Source organism: Lactuca virosa, chromosome 3, assembly GCF_052849685.1.
Source record: "Lactuca virosa cultivar CGN04683 chromosome 3, Lactuca_virosa_CGN04683_v6, whole genome shotgun sequence".
Taxonomy (NCBI): Eukaryota; Viridiplantae; Streptophyta; class Magnoliopsida; order Asterales; family Asteraceae; genus Lactuca; species Lactuca virosa.
In genome coordinates, this window is record NC_136428.1 from 189,258,840 (window position 1) to 189,274,918 (window position 16,079).

Consider the following 16,079-nt stretch of genomic DNA (forward strand, 5'->3'; position numbering starts at 1 on the left):
AGGATTGGAGGGCAGATTCATACCGAGAATCATGTGGTTCGTTGTTCCGACCAAGATTAACGTTCAAACATGATTCAATATGCAATTACTTTCTGATTTGGGTGTTAAAACCTTGCAACTCAGGAACCATTGTGGCAAACATGATGCAAGCAACCTATGTTGTGCTGTCATAATGGTTCTTGTAGGAGATGATTTCTTCAGGAGTAACAGTTGATTCATAGATTTAAATAAGTTGTTTTACAAGGACATACTTTTCCCTCAAATCGAAGAGCCATCTTGATGTTTCACATCCAATCATTGTAGTTGGTACCATCCAATGTTACCTTGGACACGATCGAATGTAATGAGAAGTTCGAGTGGTAGGTGGAGGTAAGAGAAACAGAAGCATCACCAGGAGTAGAAATCTATAGAGAAAAGCGGTAGTTTTAGATAGATGACATAAATACTTAATATTTTAACCCATAATAAATATTAAAGGCTAGGATCCAATATAACAATTCACAACTAAGAAGAGGGATGTCGTAATCTAATCGTGAATTTATGAAGGTAGGTAAAACAATTCACCAATTTCAAACTATAAAATTCCTAGATCTTTTGAGATTCATTGAATCTTATCAATGGCATGTTTAATCTCATATTATGCTCTTCTATTTGTGACTGCGATGTTGAGGATCACAAACAAGATTTGAATAACCATGCAAACATGTTTGGCAACCTCGATTTCGTTTATCATCTCTAATTAGTGTGTCAGTTAACCACACGCGCTCCATTAACAATGATAATTTTTTAGATGCCCATCATTTCTCTTTAAAGTCCTTATTAGTGTGCCGGTTAACCACACACGCTCCACCAACGACATATTAAAGTATGATGTGCATTTTTATGGATTAGCATATTTTTCACATTTTTTTTAAAGTAACTAGAGTGAGAATTTTTTAGGACAGTTATAGTACTTTATATCATTATACTTTTAATGAGATTATGTCATATCAAATCCGTTCGGCTAACGACCCTCCACCATACAAGGGAGCGGTGAGTGAGAGTGGACACCCAATGGCGGTAATTTTATAGGTCGTTTCCTTATCCCCCCTCCCCCTTATAGTATGGCTTTGTGAATGAGACGTACTAGTGATTTGACTGACTTTTCTTGTACATATAACATATTAAACTTTTAATATTACATATATATATATATATATATATATATATATATATATATATAAGGTGTATTTTAAAACTTTTCTAAAATACTAGGTTCAATATTAAATTTTTGAAAATTAACAAAAATTAATTTAATTTAAAATTAAACAAATTATGATTTAATCTTTATCTTTTAATTAACAATTAATTAAATTAATTTAAATCACAAGATGTTTTAATAATTATTTACTATTAAACTATTAATCAAATAATTTAAATTTAATCCTAACCCAATCCCTACTAAATTTCAAAAATTAAGGGCATTGGGTTATCCAATTTTAATTATTCTATTTTAACCAATTAAAACAATAATTATCAAATAAGAAACCATAACAAACCCTAGAGAATTTCATATTTAAGGGAGGAGGCTAAGGTTTCAAGAACCCTAGCCCAAGTCGAAAATTTCAAGCCTTAAGGTTTAATTTCTATAAACCCTAAGTTGATCTATTCAACTATTATTCATATTCAATTAAAAACATTGCGCTTTGATACCACTGAAAGATTTTATAGGTTACAAAAATCATGTGGCGGAAAATAACTTAACTCTTAAGTCCACATGCAACCTAATTTGGCTCTTTGTTTTCACTATTGAATGCTACAATCTATGAACATCAAATAACCCTATAGAAACCCTAGTTTAATCAAAATTCATAATAGGGTTAGGGTTTACATACCTTTCTTTTATTCTTGTAAATAACCAATGAAATCTTTTTTCAAAAGCTCTTGGAAGCAAGCACCATAAATCTTATGCCTCTAATGGTTCACACCCAAAACCCTAACAACTAAGGAAACTTGAAGAGAGAGAGAGAGAGAGAGAGAGAGAGAGAGAGGAAATGGGATGATTTTTGGCTATTCTCTTGAGTGGAGGAGTGGCCAAAAATATGAAAGGTTAAAGCCCTATTTATAGTTGCACTAGGAAACTATGGAAACCGTAATTTGAATATAATACTATTCTTTCAAATTAGGTAATTATCCAATCTCCTAGTTATCTTCAAGTGATATTCTAGAAACCCTAGAATATACCTCAAAACCGTCCACCACTTGTGGAAGGTTCTGGAAACTCTTTTGTTTAACTATTGAACAATTACAACTTAGGTCATTGTACTTTTAATTAATCCAATTAATCTGAAAATTAATTCTAATTAATTTCTGTTTAATTTTTAATTAAATAATAATAATTTAATTAATATATTATTCTCATAATATATTACTAAATCATTTATTTTTATTTATTAATCTTATAATAAATCAATAAATCAGTCTCTCTCTCTAAAAGTCATCCTATTCAATTGCTAGTTTTGAGGGCAACCAAAAAGAAATTTGCTAATAATTCAAGCATATATCAATTTAGTTATTGGCTTAGACACCAAATCTAACAACATGGTGGTAACTAATCTCCTAATCATAATCGACAAGTAGATCAATCCAACACCGATGCCTCATATCCAATTCATTTCTGGAACTAAATGTGTTGCAAGCTCCTGTGGTAATAAATATCGTACATTTATACCATAAAGGTAGCGTCACCATAACTTCAGAGTAACCACAATCACAACCAGCTCCAAATCATGCATCGGGTAATTCACTTTCTCACCTTTCAATTTTTGAGATGCATAAGCAATCACCTTCCCTCGGTGCATCAGCACACACCCTAATCTAGAATAGGATGCATTGTTGTATACTACAAAATCCTCATTTCCCTTAGGCAACGAATAGGTGCCCCACAGAAAAGATTATTCAGAGGCTGAAATGCCTCCTCTTGCTTATCAATCGAGAAGAAAAGTTTTGACTTTCTCGTCAATTTGGTACGTGGACCTGCAATCTTGGAGAAATATTTGATAAATCTCTAATAGTATCCAACTAAATCCACGAAGCTCCAAAGGGGTCTTTGGATTGGACTACTTATTAACGACCTCAATTTTAGTTGGATCTACTTTGATACCTTCATTCCCTACCATGTGTACAAGAAATTGGATCTCATGCAACCAAAGTTCACACTTGGAGAACTTAGCATAAAGATTCTTCCTACGCAGTGTGTCAAGAACCTATCGAAATGCCTCTGAAGATCTTCGACACTTCGAGAGTACACCAAAATGTTATCTATGAAACCAATGATCGATTTTTCCAAAAAATGTACGACATACCTTATGCATCGGGTCCATGAAAATTATCAGAGCATTCGTCAACCCGAATGGAATCACTATGAACTTGCATTGCTCATAGCATGTCACGAATGTTGTATTGGGAACATCTCCCATCACTGAACCATACCTGATGATAACCAGATCGCAAATCAGTCTTCAAAAAAGGCCAAGCTCCATGTGATCAAAAATATTATTGATCCATGGGAATAGGTACTTGTTCTTTACAATCATCTTATTCAACTCCCGGTAATCAATACTCATCTGCATTGAGCCATATTTCCTCTTAACGAAAAGGATTGGTGCTCTTCAAGACGATGAACCCGGACTAATAAATCCCCGCTCAAGAAACTCTTGGAGTTGTGACATCATCTCTGTCATTTTCGAAAAAGTCAGCCGATGAGGTGTTTTGGCTATCAAAAATGGGCCTGGAATAAGGTCAATCTTGAACTCTACCTGATGTGGTGGTGGTAAACCCAACAAATCATCAGGGAAAACATTTGTATATTCCCCAACAACCTCCACATCATAGAGACTCGTTGTCTTCTTAGAACTCTCGACCACATGAGCCAAGAGGACTTCACATCCCTTCGCTAGGTACTTGCACTACTAGAAAAACAGCCTTTTACGACATGCATGTCGTAAAACGCTCAAACGACGCCCAAATGCGTGTCAAGGAAGGCCCTGTCATAACGAGAGACGACACGCTTCTGCGCGTCGTCTATTTACGACGCGCATTTATGACACGCATTTACGACGCTCAGTTATGACACGCAATGTGTATCAAGGAAGGCCCTGTCATAAAGAAAGAAGACACGCATTTGCGTGTCGTAATATTACAACGCGCGTTTAGGACACACATTATGTATCATTAAAGCCCCTGTCATAAATGAAGATGACACACATTTGTGTGTCATAAAGTTCAGCAACCATTTACGATATGCATATACGACGTGCCTTTACGATATTGATTTACGCATAATACAAAAATATATGAACAAATATATACCAAAACAATCAATTTCATCCAATAACATCACATTGGTATTAAGGGGATCTAACTGTACATTGTATATTAAGAGGTTTTCCCTAATTATATAACATAATACTACATTGCTATTAAGGGGCACCTTGTTTCTTTCGTGAATAAACAGATGGAGTGACTCCGCCTTTTTCAGTAGCGTGAATCCAATTGGGTTGATCAAGTAGGCGTGCAAAATGGCTCTAAGAACCGAGGTGCTAAGGGTACATACATGAGCACTCGGGTGAGAAAGGCACTAAATGGTAGCAGGCAACCGACACTATTACATTCAATCAAATTCATTATTTAATGAATGTCCGTCTGTAAAAGAAATCAAGATTACATTCAATTAAGGCTTTGGTTTCATAGTATCAAGATCAACCAAACTTTATATTTAAACTTTATAACCAAACTTTCTATTTAAACTTTATATTTGCTTTATATTTGAAGTTCTTCACAAACGAATCAAGATTTCATTGCTTTATATTCAAAGGAGATATATAAATATTTAAACTTTATATTTGCTGCTCCCATGTTTTTCATCTAGTTCAACACAAGATCAACCAAACTCAATCATCAGCATGCAACCAAACAAAGATCATAACTAAATTACTAATTTGGTCCCTGTTTTTTTTTTTTTGCAATTTTGGTCCTTGGAGGATTTCATAAGGCTTCTGAACCCTGTACCCACCCCTTATCTTATTTTTTTACAAATGACTATTTCACCACTTATCTGATTCTGTTACAAATTTATAATTTCTACTTTTAATAATAATATTATTATTTGTCACACCCCGCTAAAGCGGAAACACGAGGCGTGGCAGTATAAAGGGTTTCATAGCAAAAGTTAAAAGACAACATCATCCATAGTATTAAAAATCATTACAAATTTACAATGGGTTTGAACAACTTTTAAAAGAAATTACAATGTAAATTGAAATACAACACATGCGAATGCTCCTAAAAGTGATGTGTCTCTACGTGCCTCTTACTAGATGATTCCTGAAAAAGCATGTAAAAAGAGTGTGAACTATAAAAATAGTTGGTGAGTACTCACAGGTTTAAAAAATCAAGATTTGGTATAAAAGTTTCCATAAATACAAGAACATTGCTATAATGAGAAACAAAGTTTATTGCTATAATAAATAACAAGATTGAATGTACATGAGCAAACAATGAGTTCACAACCAAGCCTATGACTGATGCCCTATCAAGATCTATGCTTATCGTTCCATAGATTAATATGGTATCATGCACTCCAGCAATCGGGCGAGTGAGGAGTTGTCAATTCCTAATAGCGCTATCCATAATGACCATTGGCTCAAAGAGTTAATGGTTGGATTTTAGTATAAGGGAAGGGACTTAAGACGATAAGGCCTCATGTTTCAAGTTTCATAAACATACATAGCAAAATATAGCAATCAATTTTGATACAAATCAATTTAAATACAACGAACAATAAATAGATTTTCGGACATGCTTTTCCACCCCAAAACATAAAAACCGAAAATAGGGGAGTGCGTGAATACTCACAATATGCAAAATATAGCAACCAAGTTTATACAAGTCAAATAAATACAATGAAAATAAATAGTTTAGGACATGCTTTTCCACCCCAAAACATTTAAAACCGAAAATAAGGGAAGTCGTGAATACTCACAATATGCAAAATATAGTAATCAAGTTTATATGAGTAAAAAAAAATACAACGAATAAAAATAGTTTAGGACATGCTTTTCCACCCCAAAACATTTAAAAACCGAAAATACAGGAGTGGTGAATACTCACAATATGCAAAATATAGCAACCAAGTTTATACGAATCAAATAAATACAACGAACATAAATAGTTTAGGACATGTTTTTCCACCCCAAAACATTTAAAAAACCGAAAATAGGGGAGTGCATGAATACTCACAATATGCAAAATATAGCAACCAAGTTTATACGAGTCAAATAAATACAACGAACATAAATAGTTTAGAACATGCTTTTCCACCCCAAAACATTTAAAAACCCGAAAATAGGGGGAGTCGTGAATACTCACAATATGCAAAATATAGCAACCAAGTTTATACGAGTCAAATAAATACAACGAACATAAATAGTTTAGGATATGCTTTTCCACCCCAAAACATTTAAAAAACCGAAAATAGGGGGAGTCGTGAATACTCACAATACATTGAGATGATGCAAATGGTGCCTTAACTACGCTCCACTCGTACCACTATCGATTCCTACAATAATGGTATTCGCTAGTGAGTCTCTAATCGAAATCTAACACTAGTATACTTACTACTACAATAGAATTATGTCAATATTGTGTCAAAATTTAATATTGATAAGTTAAAAACATTTTTCTGAAATGGTGAAATTTTATAACTCATGTGATTAAGACAATTTTGGATATTAATTTCCAGATTTTTATGATATTAATTGAGGGTATTTCAACACATTTAAAGGTGTTTTAAGCTCCTAAAAATCCAAAATATTATCAAACAGTTTCCAAAAATTGTCAAACTTTGCATTTTCATTCTAAATACAGTAAAGGTCTTCCATAAATTTTCCTTTAAATTTTTGATATGATTAACTAATTTTCCAAAATTTTAAGCCTCATAACAATATAAATTCGTGAAAAAATAGCATCCAAATGATAAAAATTCCCAAACTTTTAATGATACTGCCATTAGACATACTTAAGCTAGGAAAAATATAAAAATGGATTTATATACTGTTTAACCTGATTTTATGATTTTTGTTCATTTATTCTAATAAACTTTTAAATAAATAGAAAACAATTTCCAAAATTTCCCAAACTTTTTGTAACACTATTATTATACATGTAGAAGATTTTAAAAATATAAAAGATATTTTTCAATTAGTCTTGCTATTTTCCTTTGTTTTATCCTCTTAAATAATCATTAATAGGAGAATAATTATTAAATAGTTAAAGTAAATTACCAAAATTTTTGTAAATTTCATTTACAGTGTAAATAATCTGGGAAAAATAGCAAAGGTGGTTTTTATCTACTGGAATCCGATTTTGTGGATTTAAGTGTATTTAATCTTAGAAAATAGAAGAAAAATAGCATAATGAATAGAAAAATCATCCAAATTTTTATTTAGAGTTCTAATATATTATAAGGTCTTTTGTTAAATTTTCATGAATTTTGGATAAGTAGAACTATTTTTCCCGTTATTAGTTCGTTATAAATACAAAAATAGGTATGCATTATAAACAAATTCTGAAAATATTTTTCTGAGTCTTCCACATAGGTTAGGAGCTGCGAAAATTATTAAATAGACTTTTCAAATTCCTTAAAGTGGTTTTATGATTTATTTGAATAAAACAAAAAGAAAATTCAAAACCATAGCAAACTGTAACAAAAATCGATGACACTCACTGAGATGTCATCATTCACTTTAGTGGTCATCCACGAATTTACCTAGGATTTATAGACCTCAGAAAGTATTTTATATGAATTATTTCCCTATTTTCTTGCAATAATTATAATAATTCGAGAAAAATAAATTATTTTCTGAAAATTTATAGAACATCTCATTTTGTTATGGAAATACTGGGAAAAATCGGATGTGATCAGAAAAGTTGTTTTAGATATTTATTTGGGAATAAATCCTTTATGAACATATTTGAAAGCTTTTAACAACAAACTTTGATCATCAAGCATCTAAACTTGAAGATCATCACATGCATGTTGTTTTGAAGACCATTAATGAGTTTGAAATGTTCAAAACTCGTTTTTTATAGAAAACTTAGGGTGCATGTGGTGATTTCTACCCAAAACTTGTAGAAAAGTGCATTATGTTGATTTTGACTTAGGTTTTGGTCCTTGGATTTCACCATTTACAACATGCATGTTGTTTTTGGGTGATATCCTACCACCATCATCATCAAAACCGTGAGTATGAGCAAGTGTTCATGATTTCACCATAGAATGGAGTAGAAGAAGAGAAAGTGCAAGAAAATAGCAAAACTTGAAGGAAAAGTGAAGTAGAATTAAAGAAAATTCGGGATTACCTTCAAGATTACTTCAAATGATGAATATTTAGAGTTTAAGGTGTGTTCTTGGGGCCATTTTTCTGTAACATTTCGTGGGTATAGAGAGAGGAAGAGAGAGTTTGAGAGAAAAACTTGTTCTTGAATGATGTAAAGAGGTGGAGTGAAGAGTGAGTGAAAATGAGTAGTGTGTGCCTTTTGAGTGTGAGAGAGAGATATAGAAAGAGACGGATCCAAATTTTTGAGGTATAAAACCCTCTTTCTCTTTTACTTTTATAAAAATTTCAATTCTTTTGTAAAAGTATTAAACTTTTTATAAAATATACACCCTAACCAACTTTTTATTCATGAAACCTTGATTTTTGACTTATAAATTAAGGGTGAATGTTAATGACTTAAATTTTTGTTTTCCTTGATTATATTTCCCTGAATTTAATTGTTTTAAGTTAATATTATAAGTTTCATAACTATTTTTATAGAATTCTTGATGTCAAATTTTATAAAATTTAGGTTTTAGGGCTTTTACGGTTTTGAGATTTAATAAATCTTTGGATATCAAAATCAATAGAATCTTTGAGACTTCAATTTATTTTATGGTACTATAACTCTTTTATAGTTATAAATAATATTTGTAACTTATTTTATCGGTTTATTGGCATTCTATGTAGTGGTTTCGAGATTCAAGCAAAATTGAGGAATCAAGTATACTAGTCCTAGTTTTCAACTTTGACTTAAGTTTCTATGAGGCTCCAACCTGATTTCTACTACTAGTTTAAGTGGATAATGTGTGTATATGATTCATGAAAAGGTGTTCGAGTCAAAGAGTGACCCGAATATGGATAGTCTCTACAGTTAAGTAGTTATAGAATTCACATATCAATGTGAAATCTAAGTACACCATCCATTGTTTCTATCTGTTTCTAAGTTTCTACTAGGTTATAACTTAGCTTCTAGTTACTAAGTCTAATATGTGTTGTGCCTATATGTGCAACTAAGTCTAGTCAAATCTAGAACCGACTCGAATTTTGACGGTTGTCACATTATTATAGGTGGAGCCACTTTAATATACTAATAATACTAAAATTAAATATTTATTAAAAAATTGTAAATAAATCAGATAAGGGGAAACAGATACCAAAAGCCTTATGAATCCATCCACTAAGAACCAAAATAAAAAATGACAACTAAACACAGGGACCAAATCTATAATTTAGCCATACATTTAAATCCGGAAGTATCATAATAGGAAGAATAAACTACAGTTTTGATCTCTGAGTATATAACTGGTTTTGCAATTTTGGTCCCAAAAAATTCTCTTACAGTTTTGGTCCTTAGGAAAGACACTTACTTTCCATTATTTTCTTTTTTCAAACTCTTGTCAACAAAAATACAAATATATATTGATATAGTGCTTCGATAATTATGGTGATGATGCTGAGGTGGCAATGAAAGAGAGTTGGAAACCTGAATTCGATAGGGTCTGTGATGTTTAAAGAAGGTTGTGGATCTAATTTGACACCATGATTCCAGCCATTGAAGCTACCAGCCACCTCGACACTCTCACCCTCACCCTAGTAGTCAACTTGAAGGATCCAAAGTAAAACCAGTAAATGCCATTTTTAATAGTAATTTAGTAAATAAGGAGTTACCTGTTTTAATCCAAAAAGGCTTTCTTCATCTTTTGTTGCATGATGGAAAGCAACTTTTAGGGTTTTCAGGCCTTGTAGTTCAGGAAGAGGAATATCCAGTACTTCATAATACAAAATATCTGAAGTCTGTGTAGAACAACAAAAACATAATAATATAAATTATTGAGCAAATTGAATTCAAATTATTTAATAAATTTTAGTTACCTGATTGTAGTGAGCAAGCATGTCTGAGAGGTGTTCGACTCCTCGATACTTGATTGGTTGAGGTTTGGGTTGTTGGGAATAGCAGTTGTGAGACGTAAGTCTGATTTTAGATGGATCATCTAACTTCAAATGCCCAGCAACTCTTTCAACAACGTCGTCATAATTGTTAAGTTTTGACCTGCTCAAATCAAAGTCAACAACAATACAACATTAAAAAAAAATTTCCGTGAAATTAAGATCTTATTCTTAGGAAACTTACAGTTCCAATGAGAACTCATCCTCTTTTGGTTTCTCCAGTGAACGAAAGCGTACAACCTAGATACACAGAATATGTTATATACTTATTATATGTATGCATAAACATAAAAAGAGCAAAAGTGGAAAAATATAAATTTAAGTTTCACAGTATACCTGACGATTATGAACGTATTCCAGCAATGATGGAACATCTTGATAGCGGTTTTTTACAGTTCCATCCTTGAGAGGTTTCTGGAAGCAGATAATGTCCCCATCTTCAAGCTATAAAACCAAAAATGTGTTGATTAAATTAAATCAAGAAACTGTCATAAATATATGAAAAAAAGAAAAAACTTGAAAATTTACCTGACTAGCTCGAAATGTTAGCTTCTTATCAATGTGTTCACACATGACATTAGGTTCGAATTTGATAACCTGAATGACAAGGGTAATTTAGGAAACAATATATATATATATATATATATATATATATATATATATATATATATATATATATATATATATATATATATATATATAAAAGTAATACAATAGACTAAAAGGTTGACCTCAAACAGTTCTATTTCTTCAGCGGGGGTAAAGCATGCGAGCTCATTTAGCTTTCCCAGCATCTCCATTGGCTTTCCACTACTCTTCACAAAGAGCCTTCCAACATACCTGGATAACACATTAAACCAAATTGAGGTGTTGTTTCCAAATTGAGGTGTTGTTTCTTTTTGATTTAATGAGTTAAGCACTTAATATGGATAGCTATATATGTCTCTTTCTTTTTTACTTAATCTATGCAGAACCACTTAATGGGTTAAGCCAAAAAACCTCGCTTAATATTTTAAGACATTAACCCTTCTTCTTTTTTCCTCCAACTTCTCTCACGTAAATATCCATACATATTTCTTAGAATCGGTGAACATTGTGACATTTGTTTTTTGGAATGTAAGGGTGCAATGGTCATTTAGTCTCATCCAGACGGTTTCTTCGGTCTAGAAAAGAAACAGACATTATGTATACAACACTTTACCCAAACTGACATCATTACCCACTCAGTCACTTTACAATTCACACATACAAGACTTAATAGAAAAAAGAGAAACAGCCACTATATATATATATATATATATATATATATATATATATATATATATATATATATATATATATATATATAGAGAGAGAGAGAGAGAGAGAGAGAGAGAATGCATACCGAAGCTCTTCTTTTAAATTGGTATACCCAATTCTTTTGCTACTTCCTATTAGTCGTAATACTTGTACTTAATGCTTTTTTGTCATAGTCTCTTTGTATAGGGTTCTATGTGTAACATTTCATTCTATTTATTGTTTTTCTCTCTGCCTCTTTTGGCATTTCGAGAGTTATTCCTCTCTTGGTATCAGAGCACCGGATCCGATCCTCTTCCTTTTCTCTCTAAAACTCTTCTCCTCCTCCATGGCCGGATCATCTTCTTCTGATTCTCTCCTCTCAATGAACACTATTCTCCACCTAATCTCCAATCGCCTCACCTCGTCCAATTACCTCATTTGGAGAAATCAAATAGTGTCACTTCTCCAATATCAGAATCTCCTGCCTCTCGTTGATGGCTCCTCCACTAAGCCGCCTTCCACGATTGTCAAGGAAGGGACCTCTATTCTAAATCCTGAATTAACAGAGTGGCAATCTGCTGATCAAAGGGCAGTCATACTTCTTCAAGCTTCTCTCTCTGAAGAGGCTTTTCCTCTGTCTTCGAGATCAACTCCGCCAGGTGTCAAAAGGCTCTTCCTCTGTCTCCGATTTTGGGCGAAAATTTCGCACTATTTGTGACCAATTTTCGGCCATTGGACACCCTGTTGCCGATTCTGATAAAGTCCATTGGTTTTTGTGTGGTCTCGGTGCTCCGTTTGAGACATTCTCCACCGCCATCCGGGCATCTCGTTCTACTATGACATTTCGTGACCTTCTTGCTCAGGCTGAGGGTCACGAATTATTTGTGCAATCCATCCATGGGTCTGTCACTCCTCCAGTGGCGTTCACTACTCATTCGACCGAATCTCAGCGAAATCGGGGTCGCGGTGGTCGGAATTTTCGTGGGGGTCGAGGTCGTGGGCGTCGTCCTCCGCACTGCTAGCTTTGTCGCATAAATAGCCATTTTGCCAATGCATGTCCGCAACTTGTCCGGTATGCTTCGCCCACTCTAGGTTCTCCTTCCCCTGGATCGGACGTTGATATTGCTCGGGCCTTTCATGCCCACTGCCACGTGACTTCATCTGGTCCGGATTGGTATGTCGATTCGGGTGCAACCGATCATATGTCCTCCACCACTGCATCCGTTACAAATCTGGTTCCCTTCCCTGGAAACAGAAAGGTTTTCTTTGGAAACGGTACTGCTCTTCCAATTTCTCATACAGGATACGTCTCCTTCAAAGGAGATATCCACCTTCGGGATGTGTTAGTCGTTCCGCGACTTACTAAAAACCTCTTATCTGTTAGCAAATTAACCCATGATAATTGCCTGGATGTTTTATTTTCTCACCCGCATTTTTACATTCAGGATCGAAAGACGAAACGGGTTCTAGCTCAGGGGCAATGTAGTCAAGGTCTTTATGTGCTTTCCACCAGTCCTCAAGCCCTTTTTGCGTCCACCAAAGCTGCGTTGAAAGCTTCTTTTGATTTATAGCATGCTCGTTTAGGGCATGTCTCTTATGACACTATTTCACTTTTAAATAAACAGGGCCAGTTGTTGGTTTCCTCCATTTTACCTAACCCGTCCATATGTTCTTCTTGTCAAATGGCAAAGGCACATCGGCTACCTTTTGTAAACAATGATAAACGTGTTATGAATGTTTTGGATCTTATTCATTGTAATCTTTGGGGTCCCTCCCCCGTATTTTCAATTGATTCTTATCGCTATTATGTGTCATTTGTGGATGATTTTTCTCGCTTTACGTGGTTTTACCCACTCAAAACTAAGTCCGGTTTTGTTGATGTATTGGATGTGTTTCTCAAATATGTACAAACTCAATTTAATGCCAAGGTGAAGATTTTTCAAAGTGATGGTGGCACGGAGTTTCTAAATCACAAAGTACGGTCCTTACTTGATATTAATGGCACGTTCCATCGCATATCATGTCGTTATACCCCTGCCCAAAATGGTCGGGTGGAGCGCAAGCATCGCCATATTGTCGAAACCGGTCTCGCAATGATGTTTCATGGCCATGTTTCCCCTGATTATTGGGTTCATGCGTTCAGCTCAGCGGTGTATATCATAAATCGCCTCCCCTCATCTGTCTTGCAAAATAAATCTCCATTTGAGTTGCTCTACAACACACCACCCACATATGCTCATTTTTGCCCTTTCGGGTGTCGGGTTTACCAATATTTACGGGATTATGCGGATCACAAACTATCTCTTCGCAGCCTTCCCTGCATTTTTCTTTGTTATTGCTCACAATACAAGGGTTTTCAATGCCTTGAACCATCGACATCTCGTATTTACATAACCAGGCATGCTAAGTTTGATGAACAATGTTTTCCACTCCTTGATGACTCCAAGGCTACTCCGGCACATTTTCTTGCTCTCACAGAATTTTCCGATGCCATGCTACCTGCTCCGATCTCGCCGACTCCTTCCTCTGATCCAACACCATCTCCAAAGCCATGCAATATTTGTGTTGATCCTGTCCCATCTTCCGCTACCATTGAGCCTGATCCCACCAATGATACCACAGGCTCTTCCTTCGACTCCAGTGACACTGTTTCTGATACAAGTGATGCCCTGACAGATCCAGGTGGAGCTCCTTCTGACTCTGGTGATGATTCTTTTTCAGATTCCCCACCGACAGCATCACCTACTCCAGCTTCACCAGTTCCGCCATTTGGTTCTTCGGTACCTATACCGATCTCGAGTCACCCAATGATTACTAGAGCCAAGGCCGGTATTTTCAAACCAAAACATCGAGCGGATATGGCTAGCTCCATCTCTCATGGGCTTATTGCAAAGCTTCACACTTCCACTGATCCAAAAGGGTACAAAGTCGCTGCTCGATCTCCTCATTGGGTCCAAGCCATGGAACGTGAGTTGGATGCTCTTCGGAAAAACAACACCTTTACGTTGGTCCCTCGACCTTCCAATCATAATGTTGTCGGCTGCAAATGGGTGTTCCGAACGAAATATCTCGCTGATGGCTCAGTTGATCGTCACAAAACCCGTCTTGTTGCTCAAGGGTTCAGTCAAATTCCGGGTTTGGACTACTCCCATACGTTCAGCCCTGTGGTCAAGGCTTCCACGGTAAGTGTCGTCTTATCTTTGACTGTGGCAAACAAGTGGGCTCTCCACCAGTTAGACGTCAACAATGCGTTTCTCAATGGGTCCTTAAGTGAGCTTGTATACATGGAGCAACCGTCGGGTTTCCATAGTACTAAGTTTCCGGATCACGTTTGCCGCCTTAACAAGGCCCTTTACGGCCTCAAACAATCCCCGCGGGCATGGTTTCATCGTCTCAGCACCTTCCTGCTTGCGAATGGTTTTGAGTGTAGTCGGGCTGACCCATCTCTGTTTGTTTTTAAACGAGACACATGCATATACTTACTTGTATATGTTGACGATCTGATTCTTACAGGCAATCAAGACTCCGTGATCCGCTCGTTTAACAAAAAATTGCATCTTGAATTTGCAATAAAGGATCTTGGCCGCCTAAACTATTTTCTTGGCCTAGAAGTGACATATACATCTGATGGTTTGTTTCTTGGTCAGTCCAAATACGCTCATGACATACTCCAGAGGGAAAACATGCTAGATGCCAAACCGGTGTCGACTCCTCTAGCCGCTAATGCAGCATTTGTGACCACCGGTGATCCGTACGCTGATCCTACTCACTATCGGTCTCTTTTCGGTGCTCTTCAATATTTCACCATTACCCGTCCTGATATTTCGTATGGCGTGAATCAAGTGAGTCAGTTTCTACAAGCACCGACTGTTTCTCACTTTCAAAGTGTAAAACGGATTCTCCAGTATATCAAAGGCACCGTGTCTTATGGCCTTACGTTCTCTCATCGGACGCCCCCATCCACTCTGCTCGGGTACTCCGATGCCGACTGGGCTCGCTGCCTTGAGACACGACGCTCTACCTATGGTTACTCCATCCTCTCTCTTCCTCTTGAAAGGGTAAAATGGTCATTTATGTTGGATTAATGTCTAAGTCCATAACTATATTTGGTATGTACTTGACCCGACCCGGCATGGTCCATTTGGGTTGCACTTCACCGGCATAATTTATATGGATAGTCTTTTGAGAATAGTATATTTATGATTTATATTAATATATTATAAGTTCTAATATATTAATATGGAATCATATTATTTAATTAGTATTGATCAAGAATTAATTTAGAATTAATTAAGTGATCAAAAAGAACTAATTAAATATGGACTCTTATATATATGGAATGGGCCAAGTTCATTTAGGTTGGGCTAAGCTTTCATGGATGGTCCATGGAGCTTTTAACCCATGGATCCTATGTAAATGAAAGGTCATGGGTATTAGGGTTTACATGGATGTAACCCTAATCCTCCATAATATATAAAGGGGTCCTTGGCTCAC

The 16,079-nt window shown here is 35.3% G+C and overlaps 1 protein-coding gene across 1 annotated transcript; it reads right to left on the reverse strand.

The window, feature by feature from the left end:
• Nucleotides 1–9,986: 9,986 nt before the first annotated feature.
• On the reverse strand, nt 9,987–10,895 carry LOC145162768 (ubiquitin C-terminal hydrolase 13-like). Its single transcript, XM_079081821.1, has 5 exons — nt 10,836–10,895; nt 10,644–10,751; nt 10,492–10,547; nt 10,233–10,410; nt 9,987–10,154 (listed from the first exon to the last, which is right to left on the reverse strand). Exons 1-5 carry the CDS (start codon nt 10,878–10,880, stop codon nt 9,999–10,001), a joined length of 543 nt encoding a protein of 180 aa, XP_078937947.1. The 5' UTR covers nt 10,881–10,895; the 3' UTR covers nt 9,987–9,998.
• Between the last annotated feature and the right edge of the window lie 5,184 nt (nt 10,896–16,079).